The sequence below is a fragment of the Aulonocara stuartgranti genome (assembly GCF_965226115.1).
Source record: "Aulonocara stuartgranti genome assembly, chromosome: 18".
Taxonomy (NCBI): domain Eukaryota; kingdom Metazoa; phylum Chordata; class Actinopteri; order Cichliformes; family Cichlidae; genus Aulonocara; species Aulonocara stuartgranti.
This window is the reverse complement of record NC_138954.1, coordinates 19,359,355-19,376,875: the sequence shown is the minus strand read 5'-3', so window position 1 is coordinate 19,376,875 and position 17,521 is coordinate 19,359,355. Positions and strand designations below refer to the sequence as shown.

At 41.1% G+C, this 17,521-nt stretch overlaps 2 protein-coding genes across 2 annotated transcripts; both read right to left on the bottom strand.

Moving 5' to 3' along the window:
• Positions 1-39: 39 nt before the first annotated feature.
• On the bottom strand, positions 40-6,506 carry rab6bb (RAB6B, member RAS oncogene family b). The gene is made up of 8 exons (XM_082512273.1): positions 6,244-6,506; positions 4,139-4,197; positions 3,514-3,567; positions 2,991-3,096; positions 2,726-2,837; positions 2,477-2,570; positions 1,716-1,782; positions 40-1,060 (listed from the first exon to the last, which is right to left on the bottom strand). The coding sequence occupies exons 1-8, from the start codon at positions 6,311-6,313 to the stop codon at positions 996-998; spliced, it is 627 nt and encodes a 208-aa protein (XP_082368399.1). The 5' UTR covers positions 6,314-6,506; the 3' UTR covers positions 40-995.
• A 3,654-nt stretch (positions 6,507-10,160) lies between these two features.
• Positions 10,161-14,068, bottom strand: espnlb (espin like b; the record flags this gene model as incomplete). Its single annotated transcript, XM_082514594.1, has 5 exons — positions 10,161-11,783; positions 11,874-12,053; positions 13,222-13,340; positions 13,552-13,684; positions 14,039-14,068. The coding sequence occupies 5 exons, from the start codon at positions 14,066-14,068 to the stop codon at positions 10,161-10,163; spliced, it is 2,085 nt and encodes a 694-aa protein (XP_082370720.1).
• Between the last annotated feature and the right edge of the window lie 3,453 nt (positions 14,069-17,521).

Below are 17,521 nucleotides of genomic sequence, written 5' to 3'. Positions count from 1 at the left end.
GAAGAGTAGATAATTGTGCTACCAGGTAAATGTTGATGGTTAGGAGAGTGAAGCCCTTTAATTTGTAATTTATTAATCATTAAACATTATTACATTATTCATACTGGTGAACAAGGACCACTTCTACAGAGGGACGTTCACAACATACATATTACATTATTATATACAGTGCGGTGCATTACAGTGGATTGTTATATGTGTATTACCGGGATGGAGGGATGGGGAGACTGGAAGGACAGAAGGATAGCGGGAGGAGAGAAGGAAGAGGAGAGGACTTTTAGGAGGGTTAGGGAGTTGTGATAGTAAGTTGTCTCTTTATTACTTCTTTTTTAACCACAGTACAGCTTGTTCTATAAAAGTTAAACCCATAGAGAGATAGAGTGCCACATTTTCACAGCTACTGTTAGGTGATCCTACTGGAAGTTGTGGGAATATCAAATGAGATACGTCTTGTCATGAGATGCTATAGAGAGATGCTATAAAACATTCTAAGATAGTCAGCCTCCTTCCAGAGCACGGAGACCCTGTAGGGCAGGCCAAAGGTCAAAGATCAGATCAGCGTGCATGCGTGCTGCAGACATTCAGACATGTTCAGCTATTTAGAAAAATGGCCGACCCTCCTGCTATTTCTCCTTCTGTGTTTAGGCATCATTTTTGGTGCTTTCCCTTTTTATATATAAAAAATACAAAACATAACAGCGAAAAGAACTCCATTGGTTTCCTCATTTTTCTCCAAACTGTTTTTTTCAGTGTGTGTGTGTTCATTTTCATTGCAACAATTGTTTTCTTCCCTTTTCTCCTCCAGTCACTTACATATTGACAAAGTATACAATATTTTACAACTGAACAAGACTGAAAGATAACATTTGATTTGTCCAATCAGATACAAGGCCCACATCCTATATCCAATTGGAGAAGTCAACTGGAAGCTAACCAGTAGTAAGCAACACAACAAGCCTATGGTGTGAAGGGAGCTGTCCAAGTGCAGCTCTGCATTAACATGAGCACCCGCCCTCAGGCACAGCTGGTTCCGCTGGCTTGTCCAGCTTGATGTCAATCACTGGAAATTGGCACGTTAAGGAAAAGTCACATGGCGAAGTAAACTACTTGGCCTAGACATGCCACAAATGATAGTCAAAGATTCCCATAAGCTAATGTGGACTCAGGTCCTGCATGCTACAACTACTTGTTTCTATCTCCTTCCCCTCCATAGTTGTAGTTTTTTGTCTGATCCAATGTTATGCAGCTCCATCTGAGGCCCCAAAAACTTTGCCCCATGTTTTCCCCACAATCCTCAAGACCTGTAGACAAACCAAAATATGTTGAGCTTCATAGTATAGACAAATCCATATGTTATACTACAATTTAAGGGCACTTCTTTAAAGTTAAATGTTTCTTGGTTTGTAAGTTTCCATATAATAATTCCCATTTATTGATAAGAATCCCTCACCTTCCTTACACAACCATCCTCCATCACACACCCTCCTCTGCTGTCACTTCCCTGTCAGCCACTATGTGGTGCTGTGCCTGTGCATCCACACCATCTTCCTGGCTCTGTGTGTTCCTCCTCTATTAAGCATAGAAGGTTTAATGGCTGATTCCTCGGCAGTCTATCTGTACGTGTGCCAGCAGCCACTAAGAGATTAAAAATAAGCTGCCTATTGCTGGGCTGTTTGGCTATCGGCATGGTGAGTCACGGCGGCTGTAAAGGATACTGCCTTCAGGATTTGCATCGTCCAGGCTTTCCATTCCAGGTAGGGCTGCTGCAACTCGACGAAACAGCTAGGAGGAGAACAAGAGGGAGGAGGTTAAAGAGCAGGAGGCAGCGGGCACGAAAAAATTGTAAAACTTAAAAATGGGGAGGGGGGAGGGAGGGGGAGTGCATCACAAGATGTGTGAAAAATTATTTTTGGGAAGATGGGAGCTTTTTTTGTATCATGTTACCCCTTGACTAATACTAGCCTTGATGTTTACTTAATATCTATGCTGAAGGTGATGAAGGAAGTATTGAATAAAAGTAGCAATGCAACACAAAAAATGTCCACTATAGCGCTTGTTGAAGCTGGCCTGATTTGAAGATTTACTTTAAAATTTTGAATTTCTAAAATATAACTACAGCAGTAAGATCAATCTATTGAAGTAAAAAGTTTGATATTTTCCAAAATTGTGCTGGATGTTAAGTGGTATAGCTAGTAACATTAAATGTTAGTGCCTTCGATGTGTGCTTCAGTGCAGTAGTTGAGTAAATGTACTAGATAGATATCGGTAAACTAGCTTTTGTTTTTTCTTTTCATTCATCTTTAGCCAGCAAGAACTAAATACGGAATGCACATTTTAGCAACATTGTCCATATTTAAACATTTGATTTATCTGTGTGGTGGCGTGCTCACCTTGGAGGGATTTGGGGATTGGCAGAGACTCTGAAATCAAGTGATGGCAAAAATGCTGTGAAATCTGGTAAAACTGCAGGGATCACCTGTTTGACATTGCAGCCTGTCTTGGCACTGGTCTCGATGAACATGACGTTCAGTTCTTTGGCTCTCTGCTCTCCTTCCTCGATCGTGATTTGCCTGCAGGAAAATCAAGCCAGACTCAGCATCTCGGGCTAATTTATTCGACATTGACGTGTTGCTTCAAACAGCTTTTTTGCTCATTTAATGAACAAAACCTCCATGTCGAAGACTGTAGCTAAATGTTAGAGATGATTACAAGCCACCACCTTTACCTTTTCTCTTCCAGGTCTGTCTTGTTGCCTACTAGCATGATGATGACATCACTTCCTCTCTCTGTCCTGACATCGTCAATCCATTTGCAGGTCTGCTGGAATGAATTTACATCTGTGGAGCCCAGAGTTTCTTATTACATACAGCTTTTTTGTCTCAAAAACCCAACAGAAAACTATATGTTTTTACTCAAGTGTTTGTCCGTTTAACACAGAAACATACAAATGTATCATGTATATCATACACAGGCTACAGCTTTCCGCTTACTTGTAATGTCATAGACAACCACAGCCACTGTCGAGTCTCGTATGTAGCTTGGAATGAGGCTCCTGAAACGCTCTTGTCCAGCTGTGTCCCACAGCTGCAGCCTTACCTGCATGTGTACACACACACACAGACACACACGCGCCTTCAGCATAAACTGCCACACCACACATAGCCTATAAGTACACTTCCAGGAGGATAAGCCAGTATCAGCTCCTGTGCAGGCTGGCAGAGCACAATAATATCCTGACAAAGAAAAAGTATTAATACTGGCTAAAGCAGATGATCCATGGGTAAGGCTTTGAGTTATTAGGGCCAGAAAAGTCAGCTCACCAAAGCTGTTACTACCAGAAATAACCATAACATAATCACATTAGTGTGTGACGGAAGGGAATAATTAAGCAAATCAAATCAAGGATTAGTCAAAGCAGAGAAGAAATTGGGCTGTTTCCTACTTAAAACCTCAAGTCATCTGCGCATGTATTTAGAAATGAGAATTTTAAAAATGAAGATCAAGGTTTCCTACTGTCCGGTCCTCCAGGTACATTGTCTTCGATAGGAAGTCAATTCCAATGGTCGCCTGTGGAGAGGAAAGAGCAAAAGAGGGGGAGAAAATCATCAGCAAAAACCCAGACATTAAAATGTAAATGTTTCTCTGCACCATCTGTTGTCTCTAGCAGAGTGATTTTTGTTCAAATACATAAAGCTGTTAAGAAAGGGGGAAAAAGGGAGCCAACAAGCACAGAAATTGAATCTGACTGAAACACTAATTTAATTTGTGCTGCCCTCAGGGCTTGTTATGTACCAAACTTCTGAGAAAGGCGAAGGAGGAATGATATATTTTCTCTTCTTAAAGAAACTAATAGTGCTGCAATGCTGTTCCTAATCATGTTTGAATAAATGGCATGATTCAGATCAGGACATAATTTGTGAAAATCTAATATACTGAGTTTTTTTGACCAAAAAGCACTCGCTGCAATAACGGTCCCATATTAACCTTCAACCTCCAAAAGAAAAATTGAATTTCTTTTACAATTATAAGCAATACCACCAATACCTCTTTCGTATAGATGCTAATCAGCAACGCCATCAATCAATGCTGCTTAATAATTTAAATTGTTTTTAGGTTCTGGATCTGTTCCAGATCTCACCTGATATGTGTTGTCGAAGCTGTCATACATGAATCTAGTGATGAGAGACGTTTTCCCCACTAAAACAGAGCACACACAGGTTGGTTTCAGGGTCCGGACACATCGATATATGATCTCAATCAACATAATGAAAATTTGCTTCATTGATGTGACAACACCACAGTTATATATGAATATTTAACCAGTGCCAGTTATCAAGCCAGTAAAAATGAAAAGAAATTAAGGAGGGGGGGAGAAAAAATCCATGACTCACTGGAACAAAATCTGCCCGGTAATTCACCAAAAATATGCCTGAGTTAATATGTGAGTATGAATCAATGAATAGCTCAAAATAAGGGCAGCAAAATGGATTTCAGTTCAAAGTAAGAAAAATCTGCTATCTTAGATTTCCTGTTATCAAATGTGTAAATGTTCCTCTTCACAGAAACATGTACGCCTCTAAACAATGCAAACATCTAAAGTGAAATTCAAATGTTATTCCACTTCAAGGTTTCAGATAAGAACCAAAATCTCAAATTCATGTTGCGACATTGTTTTTTGTGAAATGTCTGTATGTTTTGTGCTAATCGTTTATGTGTTTTCCCATTTAGTCATGATTTATGTGTGTATTTTCTTCGCCTTCTCTTTCTCCTTTGCATTTTCCTTTCTTTTTTGTGTATTTCCAACACTACTCAGTGCTATAGTTTTACCATACAACCAAAGGTGAACAATTTAAATACAATAAGTAGTCTTCCCCCTCCCATCCTGTCTTTTATCCTTGAAAATAATGTGAGAGGTGACTGCAACGAAAACACAAACTGTGTCCAGAAATGTGACCACGGTAACAAAAAGACCGGCTGTTAATGCTCACTGGACTGATGCCGAAGGAGACTTGATCTCAGAGGATCAAGGTGAGCCTAGTGATCTCCATTTTTATTTACATCCCTCCCAGCAGCACCATTTTACATCAGATCCGCACATGAGTGAGGACAGGACTTTTTTTTTTTTCTTTCCAGAAGGGCCTCATGCACAGTACGCAGACAGCAGTACTCCTGAAGCCAGCGATGGGCAGTGGCCACACCAGGCCTCCTTTCAGCACCGTGGACAGCAACGTTGCAGTACAGGCCACGCAAACACACCGTGAGGCTTTTTTTCAGTCGACACACAGCTCTGTCTTAGACATGCAGCACACACACGCACACACACACTAAAGCATCACAATGTAAGACACAAACAGGCCAAGCTTCTGTCATATTAGGCCTAATTATGTGTTTTTCTAGTCTTTGCTCGTGCTTTTGATGGGATAAGAGCTCCTCTGCTGCCACTCTGGATGTCTGATGTCTGAACACGTATTCGGGCAGCTTTACAGCGCTAAACCATTATCGATCCGCTCCTCCTGAATTTGTGCCATCACATCAACGCACATACACAGCCGATAACACCCTGAATACACGGATTATTGAATTAAATAGTCCTGGTATATTATCGTGGCGCTGTCAAGCTCTCGTTTTTTTTTTCTTTTATTTGATTATTTATGGGACCGAATCGGAGACCGCGAGGTTTAGAGATGCTACAGACATCGCCAGCCTTGGGTGTGTCCCGAACTGACACATGGGGGACCGCTTATTATCTTCTTCTTTAAAAAGAAAAAAATAATAGCCATCGAGTGGTGGGGAAATGTTAAACGCTGTCATATAACACAATAAAGGGTCGTTTGTGTCAGAAATAAGCGATGTGTGGGGAAATATAGCGTTATCTGGAAAAGGCTGGGCATATTTGTTGGTCACTGCAGCACATCAAAACACCACAATTCCCAGCGCCTGCTTCCAATGATGGCACTTTGCGGCAAGTAAAAAACAACAACAAAAAAGCACTCTAGGTGATATACAAGAATCTGCGTTTATATCCGAGCCATTTCTCTTTCTTTTTCTTCAAAGGTTAATCAAAATTTCCACAGCTACAAATTATGCCAGGGGCAACATGGGCGTCTAATATAGCAAAGCCACTAGAAACATCTTCTGGATTCACTTTAAACTTCCCAAAATGATCACGGATTGCATACATGGCCCTCGATATATGCGCATGTTTGATAAGGATGACCCAAACCCGCCCGAGCTCTGACTCACCGCTCTGCTCTCCCAAAAACACGAGTTTAAATTTCCTCAGGGGGTTCCCCAGGTCTCCTCCAGCGGACATGGTGGCAGATAAACAGCTCGACTTGGATTATTTTTATATGTTTTTATCGCTCGGTGTCTCGCCCGCTATGCCTGCGCAGGGGGATCCTCCTCTACTCACAGAATGATGGGAATGCAGCTCAGCATCCTCCTGTCAATTTAGGAAGCTTGTGCGCCTGCGCGACCTCACCTATCGCAGTCCCTCACCTTTCTATTGGGCCTGAAGCTGTACTATGTTTTGTTTTTTTGTTTTTTCTTGGACATAAACTAATTAAAAACGCCCATGATTTTTAGTTTAAGGTAAATAAGAGAAACACCTAAGAGACGATTTTAAAAATACATTTATTTAATAAATGTAATTTTTATTTATTCACCAGCCATATAAAACATTTAAATGTAACTTTAAGGTATATTCAGTATCATTTCCTAAAATGGGACGTTAGTATGAATTAAAATGCCCAGCAACACTGCTAATGACTAGTTCTGAGTTCTAAGAAGTTAGTGATCAGTTATCCTGTTTGAAACATCGTAAACAATTTAATAATTTTATTCATTTTTGAAACAAAAACATGAGAAATTCGTTTGCCATGACTTCTCCCATGAGAAGATTATAGTCTGTTGTCATTTATGACGCTAAACTTTACACATTTTGTGCATTTGCTCCATGCTCCTCTATTATAAAAAAAATTAAATGCAATTCATTTACTCACAAGTAAGTATTTATATATCATAGTACAGTTTCTCACTGTTTCCACCCTGAAGGGAGCACTCCCTTCAGGGGTCGTCAACACGGATCATCCACCACCCATTTAACCCTATCTTTAGCATCCACTTCTGTCTCAACAAAACTCTGTGTGTCCTTCTTTACTACATCCATGGATCTTCTCTGAGGTGTTCCTCTTTTCCTCCTGCCTGGCAGCTCCATATTTAACACCCTTTGTCCAGTATATCCACTGTTCCTCATTCTGCAAATGTCCAAACGACTCAACCTGAGCTGTCCCTCTGATGTACTCATTTCTGATCTTGTCCATCCTGCTCACTTCCAGTGACAATCTCAACATCTTCAGCTCTGCCACCTCCAACTTTGTCTCTTGTCTTTTTGTCGGTGCCGCTGTCAACAAGAAAGAAAACCTTCCCTTTCATACTTGCTGCTATCCAAATCCACAAATCACCCCTGACCCTTGTCTCCACCCACTCTAACCTGCCTGCACTCTCTTCTTCACTGTCTCTTGTGCACTGTCTGTTTCTTTAGACGGCTGACCCCAGGTATTTAATGTCATCTACTTTCACTACCTCTACTCCTTGAATGTTCAGCTTTCCACTCATTCACACACATGTATTCCGTCTTGCTTCTGCTGACTTTCATTCCTCTTCTCTCCAGTGTTTACCTCCAACTCTCCAGATTTTCCTCTTCCTCCTTCTTATGCTCTTTGCAGAGCACATTGTAGCCCATGGAGACTCCTGCCCTAAACAGTATGAGGATACTGTTACTTTAGTATTTGAGGGGTTTTCCATCATTGTACCTTTGATATATTTGACAAATTAATAAAAATCACTTCAGATTAAAAGCCGAATAGCTAATGAAAATGTGTTAGGGGCACTCTGTCTATAGCATCACGTCTGCACATAGAGTCGTGGTAAAAAGAAAGTCCAGCCTCTGTCATTTTTAAGGTTTTACCTATTGTGATATGACTAAAAATTTATCTGGTCATAAAATGAGGTAAATAAAAACTAAGATGAACAACAACACTGGACATATTGCAGGGTGTTATTGTTTATTTAATAAAAAAGTCAAATAGCAGCAAGAAGGTGAAGTGCTTTTTTCTGTATGACATTGTTGTGGGGGGATTTTGGTCCACTCGTCTTGACTACATTACTGCATTTCATTACATTATACAGCTATTCATTTATTCACAGCTCTTTTAAGGTCCCACCACGCAACCTGATTTAGCCATTGCAACATCTTGATTCTTTTCTTTTTCAGCCATTCTGTTGCAGATTTGTTGCTGTGCTTGGGATCATTGTCTGTTACGTGACTCCAGTTTTAGCCAAACTTTAGCTCTCAGAGAAATGGCTGATACAGAGGCATACAGAGGATTCACAGTCAGCTCAATCCCTGCAAGGTGCCCGTGACTTGTGGCCATGAGACAAGTCAGGTCAAGTGTTTTTTTATTTTCATTTCAACCATGTAAAGTGGTACAGCACAGAGTGAAACGAGACAATGTTCCTCCGAGACCATGGTGCTACATATGACATGTAACAGACAATCAACACAGGTCGATGTAAAGTGCAATGTGCAAAAATTGCAAATAAAAAACAAACAAAAAAACAAGACAAGACACTAGACATAACAGGACGATACAGACACAAGACAGTGCAGTGGAAATGTGCAAAATACTGAGTACTGCGCAAAAGGAACTTGGTGCGTGCCTGCCTTTGTTTGTTTGTGTATGTGTGCGAGTGATTCTGGCAGTCTGGCAGTGAGGGCCCGGATGCTCCGATACCTCTTGCGAGAAGGCAGCACGGTGAAGAGTGTGTGTGAGGGGTCTGTGGGGGTTGGTGTTGAGGGACCAGGAGAGGTTCTCCGCCAGGTGGACACCAAGGAATCTGGTGCTCTTGATGACCTCCACAGAGGATCCATAAATGTTAAGTGGACAGTGATCTCTGTGTGCTTTCCTGAAGTCAACAATCATCTCTTTTGTTTTGTCCACATTCAGAGACAGGTTGTTGACTCTACACTAGTCCGTTAGCTGTTGCAACTCCTCTCTGTATGCTGACTCGTCGTTCAAGCCAGATGTTTGTGCTGCTATGCTGTGTTTGGTTTTTGCCAAACGTGGTGCTGTGCGGTCCTAAGCTTATTGTTAAAGATACAACTCTGCAAACCTAAGCCATGCAGCCATGTTCTTTTTAAGGAGAGGCTTTCTCTTGACAACCCTTTCTGCAATTTGACCTTGGGCTGTATTTTCTCGAACATCCACTCCTGGGAAGATTGGCTGTTTGGAAAAGGCCTTAAACTAACACTTCCCAGATTGATGGGCAACAATAGTCGCTATTCTAAGGTTACTGCTTATTTCTTTCCTCTTTGGCATTGTAATAACAAACACCTCAATGCTCAATGTTCCAAAGCAGCAGACTGCCAAAACCTCTGCTTTTATAGAGGCGCTCACACTGGCTGATTATCAGTTAATTAAGTGTATTTGATTAGTAGCACGTGACTGCTACTTAACCTCTTATTTCCATTGAAGATGGTGACAGTGTACTACATTTCTCCTGCATCTTGGCTTAATGTTTACAGTGTAATGTGTCATGTTTTGTATTTCTCTATTAAGTCCCAATACATAAAATTTTAGAACTGACAGGAGATGCACTTCCGTTCTAACATAACTGCGGTTTGAGAGGCACATGCATCTTTTGCATCTACATATTTTATCAGATCCTCCCTGCCTTTCAAACTCAGCACTTTCTGGTTTCTAACACAGGGTAGCCGACTTTTACACAGTGTGTGTTGTTAATAAGAGATGCTGTCACTTTACACAGCCGAGAACATATTGTTTTCATGTGTTGGGACACATTTAACATGATCATCAAACTCCTTTCGATATGTATTTTTACTGCACTGTCCTTTTAAATAGAGTCCGAACAAATTGCAATGATCTCTCAAATTATGTAAACTGTATGAAATGTTTGCTGTAACTTTGTCAGTGTTACAACATGGGAAATCACTTTTTTTTTACATTATTTTCTAGCTACACAATAACTACATCTATTTATCAGTCACACCTTTTAATACTGCTACAAAATTTATTAGTTCAACAAAACAAACACACCAACATCAATCTGTGCAAAAGCATCACGTTTAACAAGCAGACTTAATGTTCAAAGTCAAACAACTCCGCCTCCTTCTCTTTCCAGAAAGCAAAACTGCGGTCAATATATTTACAAATGACTTCATTGTGGAAGCAGGAGAAGTCTGTGTCACTGCAGCGCTCATCTGGAGTAGCACTTTGAACTATAACTTTGGGTACTAATTTGGAATCTGGCAGCAATGATGATGATGATGGTGGTGGACAGTGACATGGATTTGAATCACCAAAGAAGTGAAATTTGATGTCCTCGAAGCCGTCGCTCCACTGTCGCTTCCCAGCCTGGATCTCCTGGAGGACAGCCTTATGGAAGTCCCGCACCTTCTCCCAAGGAAAACTGCCAACACGGTCAAAGACCTCAAAGCAAAGGAGGTGCCTCATCTTCCTCTCCTCAGCTGACAAATCCTGCTCTAAGATGTGAAAGTAACCCAGCATAAAGAGATCGAGGGTCAAGGTGTCATGGCTCACTGCAACACCATCCACATCTGGAAGGAATTGTTCTGGGGAGTAGGTTACACAAAGTGGAGGATTTTGTGAAACGCTAAAGGAAGGTAAAGGTTGCACTTCTCTAAGTTCTAGTTTATTTCTCCAGGAGTTCAGCATTTTATCCACAGCACTTCGTTGTTGGCAGAACTGAAACATAGAGGGGATTTTCTGTTGGGGCTGTGCTTCTGTCACTCTTCCTGGCGCTGCAGCCTGTCCCTGCCTCTGCCTTGCTGCTCTCACTGTAATAGCATATGCAGATTTCTTCCAGTGGCTCAGGAATAGCACCACGATTCGCTCTTTTCTTAAGCTGGTCGTTTCCATTACAGGTACAGCTGTTTTAGGAGTGTCAGGTTGGTCAACCTCACATTTGAAGCTTGTATTGACATTGCTGTTCTTTCTGCTTGAAGCTCCATTTACAGCCTGGTTTGTCAACCCCCCTCCTGCTTTTATAACCCCAGCAAAGGGATAAATGCTACCAATCTGACCCTCAAAGGTTGATCTGAGGTTTCTAACTGAGACTCCAGACTGCTGGATCTCCCTTTCCACCTTTTCCCTTTGTGCTCTTCTGTAGCTGTTGCTCTCCAAACGATGGCTAAAAGCAGATGCCATCCCTATGTGAGGTATCCTACATACACTGGAGGCCTCCACATGGGCTTCCTCTGAGTTTAGACCTGGTTGCACTAATCCCTGTCCCAGTTCAATTCCTGGGTTACCTTTTATCTTCTGTAAACCCTTCATCCCTTCCACCATGCCCTCCACTAACCCCATTTCACCATCTTTTTCTGTGATTTGAGTCAGATTAGCCACCAGGAGAGACATATTCTTGATAATCTCTGAGACACGGCTGCACCAGATTGGCAAAGTCAGCTGCATTTTCCCCTCAGAGTCCATCTGCTGCAGAACCTCTCTGTTGAGGGAAATGTTGACAATAGGATAAGGTAAAATTGCCCTCAGCTCCTCAGTCAGCCTGGTCAGCTCCAGCTCATACGCCTGGCAGCGTTTCTGATGTGAAACAGACTCAATCTGCTGCTGCAGGTACACCAGGTCATCCTCTGTTAGGAGCTCACCGAAGGGTCCCAAGACTGCGTTGTGGGCTTGGGAGTACTTCCAGCCATCAACTGGCATGTAGCCATTAGCTATGTCCTGTTACAGGGAACAATATGGATTTTAAGCAAGTAGCTCAACGCTTTGGGAATTTTGTATACACAGTGCAGTATAAAAGCTGGACAGTACCTGTCTCCTCTGTTCCTCATCATCCTGTAGCCTGACCTGCAGCTGCCGCACCATCACCTGTCGTTTCCACTCGGCAATAGGACGGCCTGTTTCGTCATGTGTCGGCACGAGGGAGTCAATGTCAGCCAGGATCACGTCGACAATCGGTAACTCCTCCGGCACCTCCCCACCGTCAAGCTTCTGTCATCGCGCAATAATGTGAGACAGGGAAAGTACTGAGCTCCGGCTCTGAAGATAAAATCCCTGAAATTAAATCCTCATAAACATTTTTCCTAATAAAGACAGTTTATTCTTTCACGATGATGTCAGACTCATCAGACTGCTGGTTTAGCTCACTGGGTTGCACAGATAACTGATTTCTCGAAAGGCTATTGTAGAGGCAGGGATTTCAATTCACTGTTGTCATTTTCTGCGTATCTTCCCCCTCAGTTCTCAGCTTTTCTGTTATAATAAATATTTCTGTTATAATAAAGTCTAAAAACAATAATTGGCAAAATGTGTTTACTAAGGTCCTACACAGTTCGAAATAATATCATTCCCCTATAGACTCAGTCTGCGTTAGGGTTAGGTTAGACGATAGTCTGATTTTTTGAAGCCAGAGTCGCCCCCTGTTGGTCATTTGGAAGAATTCAGTTTAAGGCACTTCACTTTTCAGGTTACATTCTGTTAACGTCACACGGTGTTATGTAGAGGAAATTGCTGTCATTTCCGTGGGATGAAGATCATGATCTGTGAATAATATCCCAGCATCCACTGGGATAGGCTCCAGCCCCCAACAACCCTAAATAGGAAGCAGAAGACAGATGAGAATGGATGGATGGATGGATGGATGATTAAAAAATGGATGAATGTGTCCATTCCAGGTTTCCATCAGCAGCACCAGGGAATCAACTTTTAGACTGGGTTATTGTGTAAATAGGGGGCGGTGCTCACAACGAATTTATTGTTATTTTTTGTGCTATATACGAACAGGCTGGTTCTTACATAGCACCTTTCTACTCTATGCGAGCACTCAACATGTTTAGATAGATAGATAGATAGATAGATAGATAGATAGATAGATAGATAGATAGATAGATAGATAGATAGATAGATAGATAGATAGATACACACACATATCTGCTTAATTGTTTTCTAGCTAACATTCACACTTAGATGGAACAACATCAGAGAACAACCTGGGGTTCAGTACTTAGCTCAGGATACTTTGGCATGCAGACTGGAACAGCCAGATATCGAACCATCAACCGTCCAATTAGCAGAGGGCCTGCTCTACCTCCTGAGCTACAGCCACACTGATATGTAACACAGTACAGTACGGTACATAACAATGCACCAGCCAGCTCACCGCTTGTCCAGTGAAGACCGCAGTGAAGCCGGCATGCCTCAGAGACTTAACAGACTTCATCTGAGAGAACGGTGTGAGGTCCCTCTCTGGAGGCCTCAGATGACTGAACGATGTCACCACTGTAAACAAGTAAACAAACATTATATATACTTACATATATATCTGTATGTGAAATCCTGTGTTACCTGCAGATATCTAGTGTGATCATGAGTATAAGAAAAGAACAGGAACAAGGCTGTCAGTTACACATGTAATGGCTGCATTTTCATATTCTTACATTACTTTAACAAATACATAAATAAATGCAAATATGCTGGATGTGTTAGTCACCTGATGAGGCCACCTGCACATGCTGGATGGAGCCTGTGGTGTGGTGTTTTGAAGTGACAGCAGGGGTCAGAGAGGAAGAGGTCACAGGAAGAGGGGTTGGGTGGCGAGGCAGGGGGGGCACCTCCTTCACTGGCTGCTGGGGACATGCACACAGCGGGGATGAGCAGTGCTTTAAGGGGCAGTTCAACACATGTAGCAAAAGGATTTTACAATAAATCTGTTTTGCTTTTTATTTAAATAAACAAACTCAAACTCACGGCGCCTTGAGTTAAAGGTTGTTGTGATTTGGCAATATATAAATTGAACTGAAACGAATAGGTATTTCCATTTGCCACAGTAGTTGAACACAAATGCTTCTTTTCAGTTATGTCTACAACACTCTGCAGCAATTAGTGACTTTATTTGCCAGTGACTGCTCTTAAAAACACTGCACGTTTGTTCTGAGGTAAAAACTTTCATTTTAGGCTCTACATGGACGACTGGTCACCTTGCTGTTCTCCATGTTGATTGTGCTCATTCACTCCATGCAGAATAGCCTCTTTCTGAAAATGACAAGGGTAGATACAGAAAGGTAAAACCAGCAAAAGAGGATCGCCACCAGTGCAGAAATGTGACACAGACCACACAACAGCAAATAGCTCCCAACTAATCTGCTAAAACACCAAGACCTTCTAAAGCACAAACACACACACAGGCACACACACAGGCACACACACAGGCACACACACATGCGCACACATTCACAGTTAATGTAAAGATGCAGGCTGCACTCTTAGAACTTGGAAGAATAGGCGGTGAAACTGGAAACTGATCAGCGAATGTAGCGTAGCCCACACAGAGTGCAGGAGAAAGCATGTTAGAGTTGGGAGAGACATGATATCCTGCTTCATGCCATCCAATACGCTAAATACTACACAGATAATTACAATGTTTGTACCCTTTTGAAAGCAACGAGTGACTTTTACAGCCTAGTAGCTAAGGGTTTTATAAAATACTTGTGAAAAATGTAGACAGCCTGTTGTTATTGGTATTTCTATCCTCTAAAAGCTGTTTGTATATGCACCAAATTTCGCGCCTTTTCTAAAAACAATATATCAATTCCTTTAATACTGACACTGTATTGCAACTTTCACCAGTTTATAAGTGACTGCTGTATATCTTTCACCCCACTTATAAAAAAAGCAAACAAAACACAAGAAATTCTCAATTTAGGATTTCTCATCTAAGGTTAAATACAGTCAGTGGAGAAAAATATATATGTTCAAAAAGGTGTCACACTCTTATTATGCACTCTCTATTTTCCTGTTGTATTAATCAGCCTTTGTTTTTCAGAATGTATGTTTTACCTACCTATATAGTCCTGACAGTGCAATAATCCGACACAAGATGAAAGTTGGATGAAAGTTTTCTTTTGGTTGTTTTTTTTAGATAAATAAATATTAGAAAATAGAATAATGACACAGAGTACCCAGAAACTGATGGTTGTCTTTTCACTCAGTACCTGCCAATAAATAGAAAGACCAAGGAACAACATCACCTGGACTAAAAACACAGATGGGGGTCCTTCTTGGTGTGCATAATTAAAGCAGTGGGATAGGGTGACCTGGACCTGGAAGTAGCCTATAGACTGATGGCTCTATGAATGTACAGTTGTCCTCAGAAGTTACTCGTCATGGGCATGAATGTTATGGTAATTTGGGATTACAATTAAAACAAGAAAAACAAGAATTGGCTGCACAAGTGTGAATTTCTTTTTAATGGTCTCTAATCCACATAGGGTTAAAAGTATATACATCTATACATCCCTTAGCAAATTGCACCTGAACCAGACACTCAACAAGCTTCTGACATACTTCTGGCTGCATATTTGACTACTCTTCTTAGCAGAACTGGCAGAGTTGATGTAGCTTCCTGGCACTGACCCAGCACAGTCCTCAAATTTTCAGTATAGTCCTCTTTCATTTTTTCTTCCGCTTTATCCAGTGTACAAGCACCACTGGCAGCGAAACAGCCCCAGAGCATGATGCTACCACCACCATGCTTGTCAGCTGGTACAGTGTTCTTAGGTTTGAACGCTTCACCTTTATTACTCCAAACATACATCTTGTCATTGTTGCCAAATAGCTCAATATTTGGTTCGTCTGACTCTGAAACTTTTTTCTTGCGCTAACTGTTACCAGTTCATGTATAAATGTGGGCAGGTGCAAATTTCTGTCAAGCACCCTCTCAGTCCATCAGGATGTAAAACATGTTTCACTGTGGACAGTTACACTGGCTTTCCAGCAGTTTCCAGTTCATGGTAGATTTGAACTTTGGTGGTTCCTGAATTGATCAAGTCTCTGTGTATGTTTAGTTGTGCTTACCACCCTTTCTTTGTTGGTTCATCTGATGTGCTGCCCTGTCAGTGCGCCAGTGGAAATTTATTCTCCTCCTTTTTGCTTCATGTTTCTTTTGAACTTTTTGTTTTTTTGGCTTTTTCATCAGCCCAAACAAAGCCTTGCTTTTTTCAATTTAATCTGCCTCACCATCCATTTGTGTCCTCTGTCCAGATTCCTGACAGATGGAGAAAGGGTCTGTAACCTTACACTAAACCCTGCCTACAAAAAATATGCATTCTATGATCACCTATGATATGACAATATATGTATAAGTAATGTAATTAGTACATTTCATTTTGTAAATATCAAGGTTACGGTGGATATTTTGTCACTCCCACAGTATTTAGAGATTTGTGAATCGAGTTATTGCCTAAGCTTCTTGAAAAAGAAGTTAACCTCAATTAACCAGCGGCTGTCTTTAAAATTTCTTGGAAGTGTGCAAAGCGTGCATGCATATGCATATATATGTGGCATGATGATATGAAAAGAGAACCACAACACAACATGTGAGTACCTACAGTACCTTTATTAACATACTGGTTGGTGTTGGTGACATACAGCTAAACCAGTCGAGGGCCTTTGTGTGTAGCCCAGATTTCCTGCCTCCATTATTAGGGGATTAGCCTGACTGGCCCTGCTGCACATGGTAAGCACATGATCAATAATGGAGGGCTGCACAAAGGCATGCAGATGTGCTCACCCTGAGCAAAAGTACAAACTATTATGTAAAAGAACATAGAAAAGCTTTATGATAATGTTATTCATTTATCAGGTTGCACTGTCAGCAAAAACAGTCTCTCACTGGGGTCATGTTTTATTGGACATGTTTCTGGCTCTTTAGACGTTCAACCTGCCAAAACTGGACAGAGCAAGTACAGTTATATACAGCATTATGACACATGGCAGTCAGAAAAGTATGATTAGCTGGAGATAAGCAATCAACAAACTGAAATTAAATAACCTACTAAATTGGTTTGTTTCTGTTTTCCTTAAATTTGTAAGGACACACAGCACACCATGCTGAGTTTTCTGCTAGCAGCTCCTTGGAAATCACCTTGTAATTGCAAAATTGCTATTTTATGCCTGTCAAACAGTGCTTTACATTTTTCAGAGATTCAACTAAATAAATGGGAGCAAACTGTGTCTTTTTGTGACAGGCTGTTAGTAACAAAGTGCCTAAATATTCAAAACTGCTTCTTTATAACTTATGTTATGTGTAGACACAAGAATGGCTCATCCCTCCACCCTTTCTATGCTTAAATGATTTCTCAGTCAGTGTTAAGTGGCTTACAAAATGCCACAAGGACTGGATGACTAAAAATGATATGAAAGTCTGGCTACTGAAGCAAAATCAAAAGCAATTAGGGGTGGCTCAAGACTTCTGCATATTACGGTATATCAAAGTTTAAAATCAGTTACCTATTCCTTGTATAAATGTATTTAGTATGAGACCAAGAACTGATAATAATGTCAAATAAATGGAACTGGAAAATAAAAGCTTTGAGGAAAACATCTCTTATGTATCCACACGACTTAGTATTAGATAGATGACAGTGAAGTGTTACCACTGTAGTTATGATCTCCTACAGTAC

What these genes read in the sequence shown, in the direction of transcription:
- rab6bb (XM_082512273.1), bottom strand. Translation starts at nt 6,313, where the DNA reads ATGTCCGCTGGAGGAGACCTGGGGAACCCCCTGAGGAAATTTAAACTC. An exon ending in GCTTCGACAACACATATCAG is followed by an intron (nt 3,568 to 4,138) that starts GTGAGATCTGGA and finishes TCCTCTCCACAG; the next exon opens with GCGACCATTGGAATTGACTT. An exon ending in GGTTGTCTATGACATTACAA is followed by an intron (nt 2,838 to 2,990) that starts GTAAGCGGAAAG and finishes TGGGCTCCACAG; the next exon opens with ATGTAAATTCATTCCAGCAG.